General features: G+C 42.3%; 1 protein-coding gene across 1 annotated transcript in view; it reads left to right on the top strand.

The window, feature by feature from the left end:
• The window catches only part of LOC106602715 (microsomal triglyceride transfer protein), a 42,698-nt gene extending 19,595 nt beyond the window's left edge, over positions 1–23,103 (top strand). Inside the window, exons 11-17 of the mRNA XM_014195517.2 lie at positions 1,385–1,596; positions 10,942–11,039; positions 11,268–11,389; positions 13,781–14,008; positions 14,354–14,478; positions 21,381–21,551; positions 21,699–23,103. Coding sequence (XP_014050992.1) covers positions 1,385–1,596; positions 10,942–11,039; positions 11,268–11,389; positions 13,781–14,008; positions 14,354–14,478; positions 21,381–21,551; positions 21,699–21,846 — 1,104 coding nt within the window. The 3' untranslated portion in view covers positions 21,847–23,103. The remainder of the gene's footprint in view (positions 1–1,384; positions 1,597–10,941; positions 11,040–11,267; positions 11,390–13,780; positions 14,009–14,353; positions 14,479–21,380; positions 21,552–21,698) is intronic.
• Positions 23,104–25,386: the final 2,283 nt, after the last annotated feature.

The raw sequence follows: 25,386 nt of genomic DNA, 5'->3' as shown, positions 1-25,386 counted from the left end.
ATTGACCACAAGTTCTCAATGGGATTAAGGTCTGGGGAGTTTCCTGGCCATGGACCCAAAATATCAATGTTTTGTTCCCTGAGCCACTTAGTTATCACTTTTGCCTTATGGCAAGGTGCTCCATCATGCTGGAAAAGGCATTGTTCGTCACCAAACTGTTCCTGGATGGTTGGGAGAAGTTGCTCTCGGAGGATGTGTTGGTACCATTCTTTATTCATGGCTGTGTTCTTAGGCAAAATTGTGAGTCAGCCCACTCCCTTGGCTGAGAAGCAACCCCACACATGAATGGTCTCAGATGCTTTACTGTTGGCATGACACAGGACTGATGCTAGCGCTCACCTTGTTTTCTCCGGACAAGCTTTTTTCCCGGATGCCCCAAACAATCCGAAAGGGGATTCACCAGAGAAAATGACTTTACCCCAGTCCTCAGCAGTCCAATCCCTGTACCTTTTGCAGAATATCATCCTGTCCCTGATGTTTGTCCTGGAGATAAGTGGCTTCTATGCTGCCCTTCTTGACACCTGGCCATCCTCCAAAAGTCTTCGCCTCACTGTGCATGCAGATGCACTCACACCTGCCTGCTGCCATTCCTGAGTAAACTCTGTACTGGTGGTTCCACGATCCCGCAGCTGAATCAACTTTAGGAGATGGTCCTGGCGCTTGCTGGACTTTCTTGGGCGCCCTGAAGCCTTCTTCACAACAATAGAACCGCTCTCCTTGAAGTTCTTGATGATCCGATAAATGGTTGATTTAGGTGCAATCTTACTGGCAGCAATATCCTTGCATGTGAAGCCCTTTTTGTGCAAAGCAATGACGGCACGTGTTTCCTTGCAGGTAACCATGATTGAGAGAGGAAGAACAATGATTCCAAGCACCACCCTCCTCCAGTCTGTTATTCGAACTCAATCAGCATGACAGAGTGATCTCCAGCCTTGTCCTCATCAACACTCACACCTGTGTTAACGAGAGAATCACTGACATGATGTCAGCTGGTCCTTTTGTGGCAGGGCTGAAATGCAGTGGAAATGTTTTTGGGGGATTCAGTTCATTTGCATGGCAAAGAGGGACTTTGCAATTCATCTGATCACTCTTCATAACATTCTGGAGTATATGCAAATTGCCATCATACAAACTGAGGCAGCAGACTTTGTGAAAATTAATATTTGTGTCATTCTCAAAACTTTTGGCCACAACTGTATGTGTGTGTATTTTCAGATTTTATTGAAAGGATGATAGCAGTGTGGAACTATAGAGAGAAGTTGTGTTAAAGGGCAGTAGGTCGGGTTCAAACTTATGCCAACATCATAGATGTGTGCCCGCGCTAGACCAGCCTGGCCACCAAAACTGATCTTTTAAACTGTTGTCGTACCTCACTCCATTTCAGGTGAAGCAGACGGTGAACCGAGTGTACCACCAGAACCGCCGGGTCTACGAGAAGAATGTGAGGGCAGCAGCCGCGGACGTCGTCTTTAGCAGCAACCCCTCATACATGGAGGTGAAGAATGTGCTCCTGTCCATCGGAAACCTTCCCAAAGAGTTGAACAAGTACATGCTTTCCAAGGTCAAGGACATCCTCCACTTTGAAATGCCTGCCAGGTGGGTGATGGGAGTTACATTTGATTTGACAATTTTTTTGTTATTTTCATTTTATTCAGACTGAAACAGCACTAAATGAGGGGGGAGACTAGCGATTGGGCTGGGATTCGTACCCACACTGGGGTGGTGTATATGTGGTGCAGGCAGTGGTGTTACCTGCTAGACCAGCAGGCACTAATTTTATTTAATTAAAACACTAAATTGAAGGCAGGCATTACTTTCAGTGAGCTCCAAAAGTATTGGGACAGTGACACATTTTGTTGTTTTGAAATTATACAATGTTTATGAGGTTAAAGTGCAGACTGTCAGTTTTAATTGAGGGTATTTCCATCCATATTAGTTGAACCTTTTAGAAATTACAGCAATGTATCCCCAAAATCCCCAGATTTTAGGGGACTTCAGCGTACGAAACATCAAGAATAGACTCAAATAGCCCCCCACCCCACACTCAGAATAGCCTTTATTCGTTGGGGCATTGTCTTTACAAGCTGTCGAAAGCGTTCCACAGGGATGCTGGCCCATGTTGGACTCCAATGCTTTCCACAGTTGTGTCAAGTTGGCTGGATGTCCTTTGGGTTGTTGACCATTCTTGATACGCATGGGAATCTGTTGAGCGTGAAAAGCTCAGCAGCGTTGCAGTTCTTGACACAAACCGGTGCACCTGGCACCTACTAACAGTCCGGTCTCGAGATCACAAATTGAGGGTCTCGGTCTTGTCTCGGTGTCGGATACATTTGTACTTGGTCTTGACTCGCTCTCGGGCAGTGAGGACTCATAACTTCTTGCCGAGACCAGAGCAGTAAAACATTTTTTTTTTTTAAACGCATAAAACCGCTTTGCCAGGCCAACTATATACACTCCTTTCTTGAAACAGTATCTTAACAGCCTTTATATCTATTATAGACATGTTTGCGAAGTGGCGAACCTATAGGCCTTCAGTGTGTGACAGGTTTGTGATTCTGAAAGGACAGCAACCGTAATACCAGCGCAGTCATGTAGGAGAGTGCACTTTTTGTTAAACACAAAGGGCCAGTGGTGTATCCCTACGTCTTAATCCCTACTGATGCGTATCAAAGTAGTGGAGGTATACGATTGTTCAATTATGTAGTAGAATAGCGAAATCATGCACAAAGGAGCTTCTGTGATGGTCCAGAGGGTGGTGCGGTCTGCCCAGCTCATCACCAAGGACACACTGCCGGCCCTCCAGAACACCTACAGCACCCGATGTCACAGGAAGGCCAAAAAGATCATCAAGGACATCAACCATCCAAGCCATGACCTGTTCACCCCGCTATTATCCAGACGGCGAGGTCAGTTCAGGTGCGTCAAAGTTGGGACCGAGAGACTGAAAAACAGCTTCTATCTCAAGGCCATCAGACTGTTAAATAGCCATCACTAGCCGGCTACCACCCTGTTACTCAACACTGTACCTTAGAGGCTGCTGCCCTAAATATATAGACATGGAATCACTGACCCCTTTAATAATGGAACACTAGTCACTTTAATAATGTTTACATACTGCTTTACTCATCTCATATCTATTGTGACGGATCAGCTAGTCCGAAACATCCTTGCCTGGGCTTGCCTGTTTGGCATTAATACGTGTCACATATCAATTTGCATTTGGTACATTGGGTCGAGTGTTAGCAGCAACTCACGAAACCCCCGTTTCTCGACCGTGTAAATTGGTGCCCATGTCTTTGCAGATGTAAGTTGTAACGGCAGCTGTTATCTCATTCCATCTTCGTGATTTTTTGCCATATGGTGTGCCGCGGGCAAAAGCCTCTTGCAACGTCTGAGTCGGGGGTTTGATTTGAACACTTGACTGTACTTTTTTGGGTATCATCCATAGACTCTCCGTACAGTTTCACATGATTCTTGCATAGGTAGTAAGAAGTTAGTGGTGTTTGAGCCTGTTGTCGGTTACCGGCCTGCGTAATATTTTGCAGAGGGTGGTTTTCTGGTCCATGTCAGACTTTTCATACCCAAATCAAGTCCATGCGACCGAAGTAGCCCCTCTTTTAGGTACGAGCTCCATGTCTCCATGCTCTGTGTCACGTTCACTCTCCTCCATGTTTGTTTGTGTTGCAAATGTCTGCAAAGCATTGTTCAATTGACAAAACATATTGCCGTAAAGAGTGTGATTTACAACACATCGAAATAAACGATAGAGCATAATATGAAACGATATACAGTTGAAGTCAGAAGTTTACATACACTTAGGTTGGAGTCATTAAAACTCATTTTTCAACCACTCCACAAATTTCTTGTTAACAAACTATAGTTTTGGAAAGTCAGTTAAGGACATCTAATTTGTGCATGACACTAGTAATTTTTCCAACAATTGTTTACAGACAGATTATTTAACTTATCATTCACTGTATCACAATTCCAGTGGGTCAGAAGTTTACATACATTAATTTGACTGTGCTTTTAAAAAGCTTGGAAAATTCCAGAAAATTATGTCATGGCTTTAGAAGCTTCTAATAGGCTAATTGACATAATTTGAGTCAATTGGAGGTGTACCTGTGGATGTATTTCAAGGCCTACCTTCAAACTCAGTGCCTCTCATTGACATCATGGGAAAATCAACAGAAATCAGCCAAGACCTCAGAAAAAAAATTGTAGACCTCTACAAGTCTGGTTCATCTTTGGGAGCAATTTCCAAACGCCTGAAGGTACCACGTTCATCTGTAGAAACAATAGTACGCAAGTATAAACACCATGGGAACACACATTATGTAGATATATTGAAGCAACATCTCAAGACATCAGTGAGAAAGTTAAAGTTTGGTCGCAAATGGGTCTTCCAAATGGACAATGACCCCAGGCATACTTCCAAAGTCATGGCAAATGGCTTAAGGACAACAAAGTCAAGGTATTGGACTGACTATCACAAAGCCCTGGCCTCAACCCTACAGAAAATTTGTGGGCAGAACTGAAAAAGCATGTGCGCGCAAGGAGGCCTACAAACCTGACTCAGTTACACCAGCTCTGTCAGGAGGAATGGGCCAAAATTCACCCAACTTATTGTGGGAAGCTTGTGGAAGGCTACCCGAAACGTTTGACCCAAGTTAAACAATTTAAAGGCAATGCTACCAAATACTAATTGCGTGTATGTAAACTTCTGACCCACTGGGAATGTGATCAAAGAAATAAAAGATGAAAAAAATCATTCCCTCTACTATTATTCTGACATTTCACATTCTTAAAATAAAGTGGTGATACTAATTGAGTTAAGACAGGGAATTTTTACGAGGATTAAATGTCAGGAATTGTGAAAAACTGAGTTTAAATGTATTTGGCTAAGGTGTACTTCAACTGTATATCGTCATATCGCCCAGCCCAACTGTATTCTATTTTACTATATTTTAGTCAATGCCACTCCGACATTGCTCGTCCTAATATTTATATATTTCTTAGCTCCATTATTTTACTTTTAGATTTGTGTGTATTGTTGTGAATTGTTAGATACTACTGCACTGTTGGAGCTAAGAACACAAGCATTTCGCTACACCCGCAATAACATCTGCTAAATATGTGTGTGTGACCATTAAAATTTGATTAGATTTTTACACAATCGCAAAGCCCATAAAATATATTCACAGTTGGTTAGTGTTGGTGGACCATTTCAGATCATCAGTGATGTGTACACCGAGGAACTTGAAGTTTTCCACTTTCTCTACTGAGGTCTCGTCGACGTGGATAGGGGCGTGCTCCCTCTGCTGTTTCCTGAAGTCCACGATCAGCTCCTTCGTTTTGTTGAGGGAGAGGTTATTTTCCTGGCTCCGCCATGTCCCTCACCACCTCCATGTAGGCTGTCTGGTCTTGTTGGTAGTCAGGCCTACTACTGTTGTCTTTTGCAAACTTGATGAGTGAGTTGGAGACGTGCATGGCCACACAGTCATGGGTGAACATGGAGTACAGGAGGGGGCTGAGCAGGCACCCTTGTGGGGCCCATGTGTTGAGGATCAGTGAAGTGAAGATGTTGTTTCCTACCTTCACCACCTAGGTGTGACCCCGTACAGGGCTGGGTTCAGACCCAGGGCCCCGAGCTTAATGATGAGCTTGGAGGGTACCATGGTGTTGAAGGCTGAGCTATAGTCAATGAACAGCATTCTGACGTAAGTGTTCCTTTTGTCCAGATGGGATAGGGCAGTGTGCAGTGCGATGGCAATTGCATCGTCTGTGGATCTATTTGGGCGGTAAGCAAATTGAACTGGGTCTAGGGCAGGGGTCACCAACCTTTTTGAAACTGAGAGCTACTTCATGTGTACTGAGTCATACGAAGGGCTACCAGTTTGATACGCTCTTCTGAAATAACAAATTTGCTCAGTTTGCCTTTAGTTATACGTTATTAATAATGATTAATGATACTCATCTATGTAAAGACACTGATCACGTTAATAATTTCTCACAATAATTATCAACAATGACAATAAGGTGGGAAACAGATATCAATATTCAGCACTTTAATCTCAGTAACTGTTACATTTTCAGATGATCACTTACATCACTACATTTCATAGGAAAAATGTCCCATTTTCACTAGCCACTGACAAACCCTTTTTAACAAATCATGAACTATGTTGCACTATGTTTCAAAAAGTTATCAATTATGTAATGTTAGAAAAACCAACTTATTTTTAAATAAATCTTGTCACATTTTGAACTAATGACCAAATCTGCTGCATTTAACACACTTTTAAATTGAACACAATTCTTCAATATTTTAATTCAACTTCGCCATGGCACTGCCATGTTGCCACTGACAACATCTGGTATCTGTTTCTTTGTTAGTGGAAAGACTGGCATTGCATGCTGTTCACCAGTGTATTGTAATCTGGTGTGTAACTTGACACTGCAATTGTGAGTGAGTCTTTCAGATGTGCATCAGTGAGGCGTGTTCTGTGTTTGTTCTTGATGAAGTTCATGTCAGAAAGCACTGATTCACAGAGATAGGTTGAACCAAACAGGCTAGCAACCTTCATAGCTGCTGTGCATACTCCACTGTACTTCAAGGCACCAAAAGTTTGGTGCAGCCTGGTAGGCTTTGAGGTGGAGGTCATTTTGCAATGTAATGATTTCAATCTCCACCTGTCCAGCATCCAAGTTGAACATTGCACTTAGTTGCTCAGCAAAGAATGTTGTCCACATTCATGAAAGGATTGGAAATTAACGACACACATGGCTCAAGCTGATGAAGGTCACAAAACCTATTCTCAAACTCTTGCCCAAGTCTGTTTATGACTTCACAGTACTTTTCTGCAACTTTGTCAAATGTCTCAGATGCAGAAGCATTGTCTTTCAGCACCGACTGCACAGAGGGAAAGTGCAGCACCTTTTTTTCTGTAAATCCACAGAGAAAATGTTCATCTTGGCTTTAAATGCATTTAAAGCACTTATCAGATCAACAACAGTCTTACCTTTGCCTTGCAGCTTGCAGTTCAAGTCGTTTAGTTTCCCAGTAATGTCCGTCAAAAATGCAAGGTCAAGTGTTCACTCTGTGTCCTCTAGCAGTGAGACGTCTTCGCCTTTGGACTGCTTGAACTCAATGATTTCACCCAAAAGTGACAAAAAACGAAGTAAAACTCGTCCTCTGCTGAGCCATCGGATTTCTGTGTGTAGCAGCAGGTCACCATATTCAGCTGACATCTCCTCCAATAGCACCTTGAAAATCCTGTGCTGTTTTGCTTTGGAGCGGATGTTGTTTATGATTTTTACAATGGGAGTCATCACGTGCTCAAAGCCGATCACTTTTGCACATAACGCCTGCTGGTGAATGATGCAGTGGTAATGCAGAAATTTTGGGAAGTCTGGGTCACTTTTACAGTGAGCGATGAAACCTGTATGTCGGCCGATCATAGCAGGAGCCCCGTCTGTAGTCACCGCTACCAGCTTTTCCAATGGTACCTTTTTCTGCACGAAAAACTCCTTCACCGTGTTATAAATGTCAACTCCCCTCGTAGTTGTCTTTAAGGGCAGTAGTGCCAGGAGTTCTTCTCTTGTGGAGAAATCTTCAAACACCATCCGGATAAAAACTAACAGCTGCGCTATACTGCTGCTGTCCACGGACTCGTCGCACTGGATGCTAAACCAGCTGCACTTCGCCAGAAACTGCATTCAGCTACCATCTTCGCTGCGCCCGCTAGCTTACTCTCCACGAGCACTGTTTTTTTCGAGCGCACAATACTGACCTTTGAACTAGAGTAGGTCAGAGTTCACCTAAACTTATCTAAACTCATGTATAATGAAATATATATATATAAATATATATAAATGCAAGTGTGATTAAAAAGAATAGCAACAGAATATAATTAAATTTCAGACGCTGCTCACTAGTGAGTTGTGCTATTTTTAGACCAGGCCTGCGGGCGACTCATGTGGTCCCTGGGGGCGACCTGGTGCCTGCGGGCACCGTGTTGTTGACCCCTGGTCTAGGGTGTCAGGTAAAGTGGAGGTGATATGATCCTTAAATAGCCTCTCAAAGAACTTCCTGGTGACAGAAGTGAGTTCTATGGGGCGATAGTCATTTAGTTCAGATACCTTTGTTCCTGTACCAAATAAAGAAATGGTGGACATATTGAAGCAAGTGGGGACAAAAGACTGGGATAGGGAGAGATTGAATATGTCCGTAAACACTCCGGCCAGCTGGTCTGCACATGCCTTGCGAGGGTTAAACTGCTTAAATGTCTTACTCACATCAGCCATAGAGAACAAGAGCCCACAGTCCTTAGGAGCAGGCTGCGTCAGTGGTACTATGTTATCCTCAAAACGGAGAAGAGGGTGTTTAGCTTGTCTGGGAGCAAGACATTGTGTCTGCGACGTGGCTGGTTTTCCCTTTGTAGTCCGTGATTGTCTGTAGACCCTACCACAGAGACCCTGCCACATACGTCTCGTGTCTGAGCGGTTGAATTGCGACTCCACTTTGTCTCTGTATGGACGTTTTGCCCGTTTGATTACCTTATGGAGGGAATAACTACACTGTTTGTATTCCACCATATTCTCAGCCACCTTGCCATGGTGAAAGGCGGTGGTTTGTGCTTTCAGTTTTGCGCGAATGCTGCCATTTATCCACGGTTTCTGGTATGGGTAGGTTTAAACACCGTGGGAACAACATCCCCTGTACACTTCCTGATGAACTCAGTCACCTTGCCGTGTAAACGTCAATGTTATTCTCTGAGGCTACCCGGAACATATCCCAGTCCGCGTGATCAAAACAATGTTGAAGCATGGATTCTGATTGGTCAGACCAGCGTTGAATAGACCTTAGCACGGGTACTTCCTGTTTGAGTTTCTGGCTATAGGAAGGGAGGAGCAAAATGCAGTCGTGATCAGATTTGCCGAAGGGAGGGCTGGGGAGGGCCTAGCAGTGATCAGTGTAGTGATCTAATCTTTTTGCTGAGTGAGGACTACAGTCAATTTGTTGATAGATCTTCGGTAGCTTTTTCCTCAAATTTGCATTGTTAAAATCCTCAGCTACAATAAATGCGGCCTCAGGATATGTGGTTTCGTTTGAATAATGTCCAGTGTAGTTCCTTGAGGGCCGTTGTGGTATCGGCTTGAGGGGGAATATACACGGCTGTGACTATGACCAAAGATAATTCTCTTGGAAGGTAATACAGTCAGCATTTGATTTTGACGTATTCTAGGTCGGGTAAACAAAAGGACTTGAGTTTCTGTATGTTATCAGAATCACACCATGAGTAGTTAATTATGAAACATACACCCCTGCCTTTCTTCTTCCCGGTGAGTTCTTTATTCCTGTCTGCGCAATGAACTGAGAACCCAGCTGGCTGTGTGGACGGGGACAGTATATCCCGAGAGAGCCATGATTCCATGAAACAGAGTATGTTGCAGTCCCTGATTGTCTCTCTGGAAGGAGATCCTCACCCTGAGCTCGTATACTTTATTGTCCAGAGACTGAACATTAGCGAGTAATATACTCGGAAGCGGTGGAGGGTGTGCCCGCCACCTGAGTCGGACTAGAAGTCCACTCCGAATTCCTCTTCTCCGCCGGCGGCGTCTTGGAGCAGCCTCTGGGATAAGTTCAATTGCCCTGGGGGTTACGAACTCAGGATCCAATTCTTCTGATGGCCTAGCCAATGGATGACTTAGCTAGCTAGCTAGCTAGCTTTATCTCCCCAGAGACCCCCCCCCCCTCGGCCTTGGTCTTGACTCGGACTTGATTTGCTCCGGTATTGGTCTTGAATCCGTCTCGCTTTAGGTGGTCTCGAATACAACACTGCCTACTACCATACCCTGTTCAAAGGCACTTAAATATTTTGTTGCCTATTCACTCTCTGAATGGCACACATACACAATCCATGTCTCAATTGTCTCAAGGCTTAAACATTATTCTTTAATCTGTCTTCTCCCCTACATCTACACTGATTGGGACATCAATAAAGGATCATAGCTTTAACCTGGATTCACCTGGTCCGTCTATGTCATGAAAAGAGCATAGTGTTCATAATGTTTTGTACACTCAATGTATTTATATTTATTATGGATCTCCATTACTCTTCCTGGGGTCCAGCAAAATTAAGGCAGTTTATGCAATTTTAAAAACATTACAATACATTCACAGATTTCACAACACACTGTGTGCCCTCAGGCTACTCCACCACTACCACATATCTACAGTACTAAATCCATGTATAGTGTGTGTGTTTGTGTGCCAATGTTTGTGTTGCTTATTGTTGTCTTGTGTATTGAAGTAGTCAAAAGTTTAGTATTTGATCCCATATTCCTAGCACAAATGGTCCACCACACAAAGGACATCCAGCCAACTTTACACAACTGTGATAGACATTGGAGTCAACATGGCCAGTATTTGGTCCCATATTCCTAGCACACAATGATTGCATCAAGCTTGTGACTCTACAAACATGTTGGATACATTTACTGGTTGTTACATATTATTGTATGCCCAATAGAAATGGGTAAATAATGTATTTTGTCATTTTGAAGTCACTTTTAAATAAGAATACAATGTTTCTAAACACTTCTACGTTAATGTAGATTCTAGCGTGATTACGGATAATCTTGAATGAATCGTGAATAATGATGAGTGAGTTAAAGTTATGGATGCACAAATATCATACCCCAAAGACATAACCTCTCACCATTACAATAAAAAGCGAGGTTAGCATTTTGGGGGGGTATGATATTTATGCCTCTAACTTTCTCACTCATCATTACAATTCATTCAGAATTATCCGTAGTCATGCTAGCATCCACGTTAATGTAGAAGTATTATATTCTTATTTACAATAAAAGTGACTCCAAAATGACACAATGCATTATTTACCATTTATTTCTATTGGTCGCTACAATTTCCAGCAAAATTCTACGGCAAGCCATGAAGGACATGATCTCCCACAACTATGACCGCTTCTCCAAGGTTGGGTCATCCTCTGCTTTCTCTGGCTTCATGGCACGTAAGTGGCCCCCACCTTTCTCCTGTTCAATATAAATGAAAAACTACTTTCCACATTAAGGATTTTTTTTGTACATTTTAAAGAATAATCGATACAGCTATGTGATATAATCATATATGGATAAAGTTCATAGTCTTGTTGATTAGTCATTGCTGCCATGAGGCACAGTCACAGGTGCCATTTTATGTACTGTATAATTATGTTTATAACTAAATCAACTTCCTGCAGGTACCGCTGATGCCACTACCACCTACAGTCTGGACATTCTGTACTCTGGCTCTGGAGTCCTCAGGAGGAGCAACATGAACATCTATGGAGCCAGTAATGGCGCCCTGCTACATGGCCTCCAGGTAACGAGAATGAATTGATAATGAAGAAATTATTATATTTACAGTGCCTTCATAAAGTATTCCAGGGTTCGCACAAGGTGTTTGAGGTGCTGAAAGTACTTGAGTTTAGCACTCTGAAATTCAAGTACTGGAATACCTTAAATCAGACATTTTCTCAAGTTGGTAGTTGAAAATACTTGAATTAAAATGAGAAGAGAACAGAAGATGATCAAATATGTTAATATGAGATATGATCTAATTTCCATGCAGACTGGTTACCAGGCGAGCTCACTCATTCCACCCACACTGTCGCCAGGCAGCTACAGAACTGACTGATTAGGCGCTGCCAAAGGTCAATTTGATAGCTAAAATGCCGGGCAAATGTAGCTATTATAATGAATAATCCTTCCACGCAGGATATTGATGTTTATGAATGGGGTTTGCCAGACCCAACCAGGTGGAGGGTAAACACCATTTACGCACCTTTTTATTTGTGAAATAGCGTTTACGCACCTTTTTATTCAGTTAATTATTGTTTACCCATTTATTATTGCGTTCCCAGCATTGATCGACGCTCAGGAGGCTTCTTGATCTGAGTTCTTATCATGCCTACCTCTGCGAACGACTGGAATCATGAGTAATTCATGTATGCTCATTATGTTTGCCTTTTCCCCCGGAATTGGCTTGTTGGCAGCGCATTAATTCACTACTCTGTCCAACGGGAAACTCCGCCCAGGACATAGAAAGGTGAAACGAACTAGCTCACCAGAGACCTACAGTAGCAAGTGGCGGAGAGACGCCGTTGACAGTCAGAATTTTTTTTACATCCCTCGTCTCCTGCCGTGTCAACAGATATCCCCCAAACAAAAACCCCCTGACACCTGGAGAATGAGTGTACAACTGGTAAATAGTCACAGATATTTCAGTCAGTTAGGTATCTCAAGGGCTGACTATTAGCCAGGTATCTAGCTATAACTATACTGAACAAAAATATCAACTCAACATGTAACAATTTTCAACAATTTTACAGTTCATATAAGGAAATCAATCAATTGAAATACATTTGTTAGGCTCTAATCTATGAATTTGCACTGCTTCTTGACACAATGCCCAACTAACCCGGAAGCCAGCCGCACCAATGTGTCGGAGGAAACACCGTACACCTGGTGACCTGGTCAGCGTGCACTGCGCCCGGCCCGCCACAGGAGTCGCTAGTTCGCGATGAGACAAGGATATCCCTGCCGGCCAAACCCTCCCTAACCCGGATGAAGCTGGGCCAATTGTGCACCGCCCCATGGGCCTCCCGGTCACGGCCAGTTGCGACAGAGCCTGGGCTCAAACCCAGAATCTCTGGTGGCACAGCTACCACTGCGATGCAGTGCCTTAGACCACTGCGCCACCCGGGAGGCCTAATTGTCATTTTTTTGTCATCGACCTACATAAAAGACTCTGTCAAAGTGGGGGGGAAATTCTAACATTTGTAAACACAGAAATAATATGAAAAATAAAACACTAATATATCTTCATTAGATAAGTAATCAACTCCCTGAATCAGTACATATTAGAATCACCTTTGGCAGCAATTACAGCTGTGTGTCTTTCTGGGTAAGTCTCGAAGAGCTTTCCACACCTGGATTGTGCAACATTTTCCCATTTATTATTTTCAAAATTCATTTTGGTTGTTGATCATTGGTTGTCTAGCATTTTCAGCTCTTGCCATAGATTTTGAAGCAGATTTAAGCCAAACGTAACTTAGCCACTCAGGAACATTCACTGTCTTTTTGGTAAGCAACTCCATTGGAGATTTGGCCTTTTTAGGTGTTTTAGGTTATTGTCCTGGTGAAAGGTGAATTTCATCTTCCAGTGTCTGGTGGAAAGGTTTCCCCCTCAAACCAGGTTTTCCTCTAGGAAAATGCTGTGTCTGCCGTTTTTTAATTCTTTTTGGAATAGAAATATTCCAAAACATGCATCCTGTATGCAACAAGGCACTAAAGTAATACTGCAAAAAAACTGCAAAGGAATACACTTTTTTGGCCTAACTGCAAAGCCTTAATGTATGGGGAAAACAAAACACATCACTGAGTAACTGCCTCATTTTCAAGCATGGTGGTGGCTGCATCATGGTATGGGTATGTTTGACATCGGCAGAACTGTGAAGGTTTTTAGGATAAAAAGAAAAGTGATGGCTTTAAGGACAGGCAAAATCCTAGAGGAAAATCTGCTTCAGTCTGCTTTACACCAGACACTGCAATTTACCTTTCAAAAGGACAATAACCTACAACACAAGGCCAAATCTACATTGGAGTTGCTTACCAAGAAGACAGTGAATGTTCCTGAGTGGCCAAGTTACAGTTACAGCCGACTTGTTGACAGTTAGGATCTGACTGCCATATTTGATCTCTCGCTGTCCAGGTGGCGATTGAGGCCCAAGGCATGGAGTCCCTGATCGCGGCCAAGCCGGACGAAGGTGAGGAGGACCTGGAGTCCTTCGCTGGGATGTCGGCCCTGCTCTTCGACGTCCAGCTGCGGCCTGTGACCTTCTTCAAGGGCTACAGTGACCTCATGTCCAAGATGTTCTCCATGTCCGGCGAGCCCATGAACGTGGTAAAGGGCCTGATCCTGCTCACTGACCACTCCCAGGTTGGTACCCTTAAATCAATTAATCAACCAACCAATCAGTCAATCGATCAATCAAACTTTATTTAAAATGTATTTTTTTAATGACAACACACAAATTAACTTGTTCTTCTGTATCATATAAAGTTGCTGATACCTCAGACATTTTTAACAAATCTCTTCATATAGACTCATAGAAACTATTATAGGTGTTGGTATCTGCCTAGGCCACATTTTAGTTGTCAGTGCCTTCTTCAGCCACTTGGTTTCAAACCATTCTGACACTAGCACTCACTGGCCCGTACGGTCAAGCAGCTATTGTGTTTTCACTCCTGTTTTCTCATTCTCTCTTCTCCTACATCATTTCAGGTCATCCAGCTTCAGTCTGGGCTGAAGGCCAATGCCGAGTTCCAGGGTGGCTTGGCCATCGACATCTCAGGAGGCATGGAGGTCAGCCTATGGTACAGGGAGTCAAAGACCAGCGTCAACAACAAGTAGGGAACCTGGGTTCAATAGTGATGGGCAGGATGATAACAAAAATACGTTTTCAATTTGATCATTCTTCTCGTATGTTGCCTGAATGTACTCAGTCATGCTTATCGTTGTCTACCTTTTGTCACGATCATGACAAAAGGTAGACATCTTTTTGGTGGGCTCGGATTTGAGAAAAAGGCCAAGATTCAATCCAATGCGTGTTATAGAACAACTGAATTTTAAAGGTAAGTTATGCTTAAGCCGACATGCACAACATTTATAAACTCAATTGGTAATACATGATTGACAATGGTGAGGTTTGACGTTAACTACACAATTTAAAATGACGACTGATTCATTTCATACACTGATTCATAGAGCATGCTCGTGAATGGTGACGTGACTATTCTTGTCTCATCAGATATATGTGAAGGTGACATTTCATTCAGCTCTAGATTAGAGTAGTTGACTGATTGATGCTTGCTGTCAATGCAAACACAATAGCCATTTCAAGCAGAGAACATCAATCAATCAAATGTATTTATGAAGCTCTTTTTACATCAGCCGATGTCACAAAGTGCTGTACAGAAACCCATGCCTAAAACCCCAAACAGCAGGCAATGCAGATGAAAAATAACGGGGGCTAGGAAAAACTCCCTAGCAAAGGCAGTAGCCTAGGAAGAAACCAAGAGAGGAACCAGGCTCTGGGTGGTGGCTGGTCCTCTTCTGGCTGTGCCGAGATTATAACAGTACATGGCCAAGATGTTCAAACGTTCATAGATGACCAGCAGGGTCAGATAATAATAATCACAGTGGTTGTAGAGGGTGCAACATGACAGCACCTCAGGAGTAAATGTCAGTTGGCTTTTCATAGCGTTCAGCGTTAGAAATGGCAGGTGCGGTAGAGAGAGTCCAAAACAGCAGGTCCGGGACAAGGTAGCATGTCCAGTGAACAGGTCTGGGTTCCATAGCCGGAGGCAGAACAGTTGAAACTGGCCAGGAGGAGATGAGAGACGGAATACTTAAATTCACACAGGACACCGGATGAGACAGGAGAAATACTCCAGATATAAGACTGACCCTAGCCCCCCGACACATAAACTATTGCAGCATAAATACTGGAGGCTGAGACAGGAGCGGTTGGGAGACACTGTGGCCCTGTCCCACGATACCCCCGGACAGGGCCAAACAGGCAGGATATAACCCCACCCACTTTGCCAAAGCACAGCCCCCACACCACTAGAGGGATATCTTCAACCACCAACCTACTACCCTGAGACAATGCCGAGTATAGCCCACGAAGATCTCCCCCATGGCACGAACCTGAGGGGGGCGCCAACCCGGACGGGCAGATCACATCAGTGACTCAACCCACTCAAGTGACGCATGGAAGAGCACCAGTAAGCCAGTGACTCAGCCCCCATAATAGGGTTTGAGGCAGAGAATCCAAGTGGAGAGAGGGGAACCGGCCAGGCAGAGACAGCAAGGGCGGTTCGTCGCTCCAGTGTCTTTCTGTTCACCTTTACACCCCTGGGCCAGACTACACTCAATCATAGTACCTACTGAAGAGATGAGTCTTCAATAAAGACTTAAAGGTTGAGACCGAGTCTGCGTCTCTCACATGGATAGGCAGACCATTCCATAAAAATGGAACTCTATATGAGAAAGCCCTGCCTCCAGCTGTTTGATTAGAAATTCTAGGACAGTAAGGAGGCCTGCGTCTTGTGACCGTAGCGTGTATGTACGGCAGGACCTAATCGGAAAGATAGGGAGGAGCAAGCCCATGTAATGCTTTGTAGGTTAGCAGTAAAACCTTGAAATCAGCCCTAGCTTTAACAGGAAGCTAGTGTAGAGAGGCTAGCACTGGAGTAATTTGATCAAATTTTGGGGTTCTAGTCAAGATTCTAGCAGCCGTGTTTAGCACTAACTGAAGTTTATTTAGTGCTTTATCCGGGTAGTCGGATCCATCATTTTTGGACAGAAAGTTTTTTTTTGCAATGTTACGAAGATGGAAAAAAAGCTGTCCTTGAAATATTCTTTGTTAGTCAAAAGAGAGATCAGGGTCCAGAGTAACGCCGAGGTCCTTCACAGTTTTATTTGAGACGACTGTACAACCATCAAGATTAATTGTCAGATCCAACAAAATATCCAACAAAATATCTCTTTGTTTCTTGGGACCTAGATCTAGCATTTCTGTTTTGTCTACGTTTTTAAAAGTAAAAGATTTGCTGCCATCCACTTACTTATGTCTGAAACACAGGCTTCCAGGGAAGAGAATTTGGGGGCTTCACCATGTTTAATCGAAATATACAGCTGTGTATCGTCCGCATAGCAGTGAAAGTTATTATTATGTTTCCGAATGACATCACCAAGAGGTAAAATATATAGTGAAAACAATAGTGTACCTAAAACGGAACCTTGAGGAACACCGAAATGTACAGTTGATTTGTCAGAAGACAAACCATCCACAGAGACAGACTGATATCTTAAGGTGGTAATTTACCACCTTCATGAGTGCAATCTCAGTGCTATAATGGGGTCTAAAACCAGACTGAAGTGTTTCGTATACATTGATTGTCTTCGGGAAGGCAGTGAGTTGCAGCACAACAGCATTTTCAACAATTTTTGAGAGGAATGGGAGATTCGATATAGGCCAATAGTTTTTTTATATTTTCTGGGTCAAGGTTTGGCTTTTTCAAGAGAGGCTTTATTACTGCCACTTTTAGTGAGTTTGGTACACATCCGGTGGATAGGGAAGCGTTTATTATGTTCAACATAGGGGAAGGCCAAGCACAGGAAGCAGCTCTTTCAGTAGTTTAGTTGGAATAGGGTCCAGTATGCAGCTTGAAGGTTTAGAGGCCAAGACTATTTTCATCAATGTGTCAAGAGATATAGGATTAAAAAACTTAAGTGTCTCCCTTGATTCTAGGTCCTGGCATTATTGTGCAGACTCAGGACAACTAAGCTTTGGAGAAATATGCAGATTTAAAGAGGAGTCTGTAATTTGCTTTCTAATGATCATGATCTTTTCCTCAAAGAAGTTCATGAATTTATCACTGCTTAAGTGAAAGCCATCCTCTCTTGGGGAATGCTGCTTTTTAGTTAGGTTTGCGACAGTATCAAAATTAAATTTAGAATTGTTCTTATTCTCATCAATTAAGTTGGAAAAATAGGATGATCGAGCAGCAGTGAGGGCTCTTCGATACTGCACGGTACTGTCTTTCCAAGCTAGTCGGAAGACTTCCAGTTTGGTGTGGCGCCATTTCCGTTCCAATTTTCTGGAAGCTTGCTTCAGGGCTCAGGTATTTTCTGTATTCCAGGGAGCTAGTTTCTTATGACAAATGTTTTTTTTGGTTTTTAGGGGTGCGACTACATCTAGGGTACTACGCAAGGTTAAATTTACTTCCTCAGGTGGTTAACTGATTTTTGTACTCTGACGTCCTTGGGTAGGTGGAGGGAGTCTGGAAGGGCATCTAGGATTCTTTGGGTTGTCCGAGAATTTATAGCATTTTGATGATCCTTGGTTGGGGTCTGAGCAGATTATTTATTGCGATTGCAAACGTAATAAAATGGTGGTCTGATCTTCCAAGATTATGAGGAAAAACATTAAGATCCACAATAGTTATTCCACGGGAGAAAACTAGGTCCAGAGTATGACTGTGGCAGTGAGTAGGTCCGGAGACATGTTGGACAAAACCCACTGAGTCGATGATGGCTCCGAAAGCCTTTTGGAGTGGGTCTGTGGACTTTCCCGTGAAATTTGCTATCGTAAATGTTAGCAACACCTCTGCCTTTGCGGGATGCGCAGGGGATATGGTCACTAGTGTAACCAGGTGAGCCCTCATTTAACGCAGTAAATTCATCAGGCTTAAGCCATGTTTCAGTCAGGGCAATCACATCAAGATTATGATCAGTGATTAGTTCATTGACTATAACTGCCTTGGAAGTGAGGGATCTAACATTAAGTAGCCCTATTTTGAGATGTGAGATCACAATCTCTTTCAATAATGACAGGAATGGAGGAGGTCTTTATTCCAGTGAGATTGCTAAGGCGAACACCTCCAGACACGGTCTCAATGGGGATAGCTGAGCTGACAACACTGACTGTGCTTATGGCAGACTCCACTAAGCTGGCAGGGTGGCTAACAGCCTGCTGCCTGGCATGCACCCTATCTCATTGTGGAGATAGGCAGGGCTCTAACTCCTCTATGTTCATAGATAAGATGAGAGCACCCCTCCAGCTAGGATGGAGTTCATCACTCCTCAGCAGGTCAGGCTTGGTCCTGTTTGTGGGTGAGTCCCAGAAAAAGGGCCAATTTATCTACAAATTCTATCTTTTGGTAGGAGCAGAAAACAGTTTTCAACCAGCGATTGAGTTGTGAGACTGCTGTAGAGCTCATCACTCGCCTTAACTGATCCAGTAGATAAATATGTGACATCATGCAGTGATAAAATGGAGATAGAATTGTTAGAATCTAGATGGGTGCTTTACAGTTTCAAGGCTTTACAGGAATCAGGGACCATATTCATAAAGGGCCTGATTTTAGTAAATGTACACCTTTTCCTTCGCGCTCCTTTCCTATGCACTTCTCAGAAGTTGGTATTCAGACTTACCTGGTGTGTAACAGGCTTTGCAGGCTTGGTTCCCTTTTGTGCGCTGAATCAATTTGAATTCAACCGCTGAAACACTCCCGCTGGCCAACAGATTTTCTCTTGGAGTTTTCATTCAATAGGGTTTTCAGTACATTTATCTAAAGCCATCCCTTTAAATTTGGTGTACCTTTTTAATTAGAATTTTCTCGACAGACTCAGGAGAATGTATGGAGAGATCGGTTCAGAGTATTAGGGATCAATGAAAGAAAACCATGTAAATACACACATATTCATCTCCTTTTAAGCACCAATTGGTAGATGAAAGAAATATTCTGATCTTGTATATCACTTAGGGTTAGGAAATTATTTATGAATAAGACAGAAAAAAATGGTTTGGACAGCCTTTTAGGCAGAAAATATATTGGTGAATCAAAAATACAGTGGTTTGATTCATCCTGAAAGTTGGCATATTCAATTGTTAAATCCCTGAAATATTGGAAGGTGAGAAAAGTGTACAATTGGTGTTGAACAGTAGTCGTAAAAATCTACCCTAATAATCCTCACTAATCATGGAACTGTGATGAAGACGGTCCAGTCATCGTGAGCCAGGCTCCAGGTTTTAACTGCTGGTCTGCGTTCCAGGCTACATGTCCCAAATTATTGCACAACTTGTAATATGTTAGCTTAATATGATCCACTATTGCTAGCGATCCTCAGGAACAGCCACGCTAATGTGACACAGGAAAGATGGGTAAACTAACGATGTAATGGAATGATACAAAATGTAAGAAAACGAACACTAAAGTCAGTGACCGTTATGAATGTATGTAGGTAGAACTGATGGTGGCTACCGATAGTGGCTAATATTTTACACAATACAAATTGTAAAAAATACAGTGAAAGGTATATTATAATTAAAACATTCTTGAAATCATAAATCAACTCAGTAGGTTTGGCACTATACTGTAATTTGCGCATGGCTACAGAAGCCTATAGCTGGGTCTCCAAATTTCATCCTAAGTTTAAGGCCAGCATTTCATCAACTTCACTGTGGAAAAGGTGATATGTTGATATGCTTCAGTTTGCTGCCAAATGACTGGTTTTGCATTTGTCTCCAGCGTTCATAAGGTAAAATATATCTAAAACAAGTGTCATTTATATTTACAATCCACTTATCCAAATGGTTTACTCATTTACCTAGCTCTTATCAATAGCTCTTAACAATTTTTGTAAATTACAGTGCATGAACAATGGTGTTAATTTTTCACAAAGAATTAAGTAGATGTTCCACATGGAACCGACAGATTCCTCAACCTTATTCATCATTTCATCGTGCATAAAGGTGGTAAAGGTCAGAATTCAGTGTAGACACACCTCCGCCACACCTTCATTTCTTTGATCTAAACCCCAAACAAATAACGGGTGAATAACATACTATTCTAATGCTAACCCTCATTTAAAGGTCGCAACACGCATAGAGAGGAAAGTGTATAAAAGGGAATTACGTTCCATTTACACATGCTTAACTCTGGTCGGAATTCCCCCCAAAGCGTCTCAGACTAGGATAGGTCTCCCCTGTCCATGTTGTAATCTTATTCAAAAAGGCAAAACTGATCCTAGATCAGCAATGAGGCATGAGGCATTTAATTCCAGTGCTTGAATCACCTATTTGAGCCTAATGCTCTTGTCTCGACAATGTCAAGTTGTGTCTAGTCAAAATTATGTTACCCAAGATCTGATTTGGTTGGTCTGATCTTAGTGCCATTGGGATTGTTCCTTCAAATATACTAGTTGAAGAAATGAAATTTGCTTGATTCATGACTTCCTATACTTGGAACACTGATCCAGATCCTGTAGATAGACTTCTGCTGCTTTCTTGGTCTTTGTTTTGCAATGGCATTTTAGATGGCATTCTGTGTTGGCTCAAAGTCAACGAGGGGAATGGCAGAGGCAGGTGTATGGATCAGGGGCAGTCGTAATGTACCTCCTCTCCTCTGATAATAGACCAGCAGGCTATCTATAGGAGCAGAACAAACATCTTTGCCAAGGCATGCTTCCACAGACAGACAGACATACAGGTTTTTCAGATGGCTTGGCAGTGGCCATTTTGATTACAAATTTTAAGCAGACTAATATGACGATAGCGGTTTCATATTCAGCCAATCTCAAATTTGTAAGAGATTTTGTCACACCTCTGTCCACCATCAGTCACCACTTGTTCATTTTATGTTGAGTTAAAAGGCATTTTACTGGTCAAAGACTTGTAAAATGCAATTGAACAATTTATTCTCATCCACCCATGAGTTTTTGTAATTGTGTCTGTTTTCAGGGGAGCCATGGTGGTGACTGGGAATGTGACCGTGGACATGGACTTTGTGCGCACTGGGATGGAGGTGAGCTTTGAGACAGAGGCGTCTCTAGACTTTATCACCACGGTCCAGTTCTCGGAGTACCCTTTCCTGGTGTGCATGCAGATGGACAAGACCACCTTCCCCTTCAGGTAGGCCAGGGCTAAGACCAATTGCAGCCTAGTGAATTCTACATTGTATTTTCAGTGAATTATGAAGGAGTTAATGGCTCATTATAATCCCACTCTGTGCTGTCTCTGATTACATAGCTCATGAATTGACATGGTCCCTTATTGCAGTGAGTCCCTAACAAAATACGAGAGCCTGCCATCGGGGAAGAGCTACGTGTCGCGCAGGGGCCACAAGCAGCTGTTGCCTGGCTCAGAGTTCCCTCTCCACCAGGAGAACTCCAACATGTGCAAGAGGGTGTTTGACTCAGACTGGTAGTCTTCTCCGTGTCAATCAATCGGTAAGAAGATGGAAGATCTTTTGCAGAGTGTAGAGAGTTATGGGCCAACAACTCTATTTTGTTATTACGTCACAGTGTAAACAGCGTGTTGTATGAGGCGGATAAATGGATGCTAGCTAGCTAAGATATGATCATTGTAAAATGTGTGCCTTTTTTGTTGATCTGATTGGAAAATGGGCACATTTTTTCAGCGCTTACATCAGAGTTCAGTTTACTGAAAAATTGCTAACTAGAGGCTAACTTGCTAGCTGTTTACTACTATTTATCTCCCTTTCGATCCCACAATACAATGTGTTATTTACAGTGTGACAATAGTGGAATAAGGTTATTCTTTTAATGAGTCCTACTTGAAATTCTGTCTGGAAAGTTATTTATTATTATTTTTTAAAGCTATCCAGGAACACCTACTGTATCACACCACAGGCAAAAAACATGAAATTGAGTTTTTTATTATTATTTTTTTTTTACAACATAAACATGTTTACATTCTTAATTCAATGTTTTTATTTCAAATCAGGAATTTCTCTGGTGACTTTATGAATTTGTTTGCATATCTATTTATATGGGTAGATGAGTATCATATACATTATGTGGTATATACCCAATATAGCTAAGTGATACAACACCATATTCACCTATGTAAATATGGTACATAGCATTGGGTGAGTTGATGCTATAGTTGAATTTACATACATGCTCACATTACAGTTTCTAGTTTGTTTGTTTAATTTAATACATGAATGTGGTTTCCAAGGCTACAAAGATTGAATTACACTAAAGTCATTGCGTAACAATGTAAAATAATGTATACATTACTTGATTCACTCTGTAACAAGCTTGAAGGAGCTGTTACATGAGACCAGATAACGCAGGGTTAATTTATTGAATTCACTTCTATGATTTTAACTTCTGGATGTTTAACATGTATATCAATAGGAAAATGTATGATGAATTTATTTACATTTGTAATTGGGCCTATTTACATAATTTGGTCCTGTATCCCTAAGAAATGTGACTTGATATTATAATTATTACATTAAACCTTTGATATATTTTTTTGTACCATAGTTTGAGATTAGTTTGTTAGGTTTGTTCTTGACCAACAACAAAGAGTGCACTGGAACCACTATGCCCCATTGGCTTGTAAGTGTATAAGAAATTGTACATACAGTATGCAGTGCTTTTCTGGCATTACACTAGTGTAAGATTATTTTCAATAAAGATATGAAAAACAATTTCCATTCTGGTTGTCTTTTGACCTTTCCCACTAACATTACTGACCTGCACATGGCCGTTGTGCCTACTTGGTTAAGCTATCAGAACACTGGCTTACCTGACATGTCTTTTAGATAATAATAGATTTTCTGTGTGGCTTGTTCAGGTTGACAATTTTAACACATGTCAATCATAGTAGAAAGTTATGGGAAGAAGTATAGTACATAAGGGATATTTACAGATAGTGCCTTCAGAAAGTATTCATACCCCTTGATTTATTCCACATTTTGTTGTGTTACAGCCAGAATTGAGAATGGATTAAATATTTTTCTCTCTCACCCATCTACACACAATACCTCATAATGACAAAGTGAAAACCTGTTTTAAAACATTTTTGCAAATGTATTGAAAATGAAATATAAATTATCAAATTTACATAAGTATTCATGCCCCTTTGCTATGACACTTCAAATTGAGCTCCAGTGCATCCAATTTCCTTTGATCATCCTTGAGATGTCACTACAACTTGATTGGAGCCCACCAGAAACTATACCATGAACTCCAAGGAACTGTCTGTAGATCTGCAAGATGATAGAATTGTGATGAGGCATATATCTGGGGTATAAAACCATCCAGAGTTTCCAAAAGCACAGTGGTCTCCATCATTGTGAAATTGAAAAAATATGGAACTACCCAGACTTTGCCTAGAGCTGGCCGTCCGACCAAACTGAGCAACCGGACATGAAGGACCTTGGTCAGGGAGGTGACCAAAAACCCAATGACAACTCTGCCAGAACTAGAGAGTGCTTTGGCAGAGAAGGGAGAACCTGCCAGAAAAACAACAGTCTCAACAGCACTTCACCAATCTGGACTTTATGGGGGAGTGGCCAGACGGAAGCCACTCCTGTGAAAAAGGCACATGACAACAGTTTGCAAAAAGGCATGTGAAAGACTCCAAGCATAAGGCAAAAGATTCTGTGGTCTGATGAGACAAATATTACGCTGTGGCATGAATGCAAAGCTATGTCTGGAGAAAGCCAGGCACAGCTCATCACCCATCTAACACCAACCCTAACGTGAAGCATGGGGATGCTTTTCAGGGGCAGAGACTGGCAAGGATAGAGGGGACAAATAACGGAGCCAAATACAGGCAAATCCTTAATGAGAACCAGCTTCAGAGTACACAGGAAGATTTACATTCCAACTGGACAATGACCTCAAGCATACAGCCAAAGCAATGCTGGAATGGCTTCAGAACAAGAATGTGAAAGTCCTTGAGTGGCCCAGCCAAAGCCCAGACCTGATTCCCATTGAAAATCTGTGGAAAGATTTGAAGATTGCTATTCACCTCCCTCCCCTGTTAACAGAGCTTGAGAAAATCTGCAAGGAAGAATGGGAGAAATTCAGGCTTTAACACCGCAAAATGTGGAATAAGTCAATAGGTAGGAATACTTTCTGAAGGCAATGTAATGTTTAACCACAGGATATGGTTAAAAATTATTTCACAAGCCTATTAACGTTGCACTTTAGTAATGATTTATAGTATAAAAAAACATCAAACGTGGGAAACCAAGTCCTGTTATGTTTTTAACACTTTGTGTTGATGGCATGTAGCATTAGCAAAGTATGTCAACCAGGGGAGAGCATTGATTCTGAATCCCAAATTGACCCCTAACCCCTACAGCAGGCGGTCCTGTCAATCTGAGATATACAGTAAGCATCATTGAAATCGCTTCATCTTGCCTTATGATTGGCTGGGTGAAAATGTCGCCATCTCACCTCCACCTATCCAATCCTGTCAGATCTATGGAGTGGCTAGGGATTAAGGGCCAGGGGTTGATTTGGAATTTAGCATGACATGAGAGTGAGTGAGTGTGTGAAGGAGCACTGAATGAGTAGTGCACCCATTTGCTGACCCGGGTGAGGCAATAAATCGTGTCTGGCCTTGTGTCGCAGTTGTGACATCAGAGCCCTCGGTTGGCATCCAAGCACAACATCAGGGCCTTATAGGAGATTCTTTAGGAAGTACAGAGAGCAGCTGGGAGAGAGGGGTTGTCTGCCAGTCTCACTGCCTCCATGGCAACGATGTAAACACACCAGCAAACTCTCAGGTTGAACTTAAGCCTGGGCCGGGTGAGGTTTCATGGCCATCACCCTTCGGCAGACTCCAACACGTTTATGTGTCTCTCCAAGTAAATCAATTTGCTCCTCTTGTTTTTCTCGGGATACATTTTTTCAGGAGCAGATTCAGTAGAGCAGAAAGTTGCTAGAAAGGGTTGGGGGGACATCATATTACCAGCAAC

The sequence above is a fragment of the Salmo salar genome, chromosome ssa04 (assembly GCF_905237065.1).
Source record: "Salmo salar chromosome ssa04, Ssal_v3.1, whole genome shotgun sequence".
Classification (NCBI taxonomy): Eukaryota; Metazoa; Chordata; class Actinopteri; order Salmoniformes; family Salmonidae; genus Salmo; species Salmo salar.
Note: the sequence above shows the minus strand (reverse complement) of the source record. Positions and strands in the feature narration are given on the sequence as shown.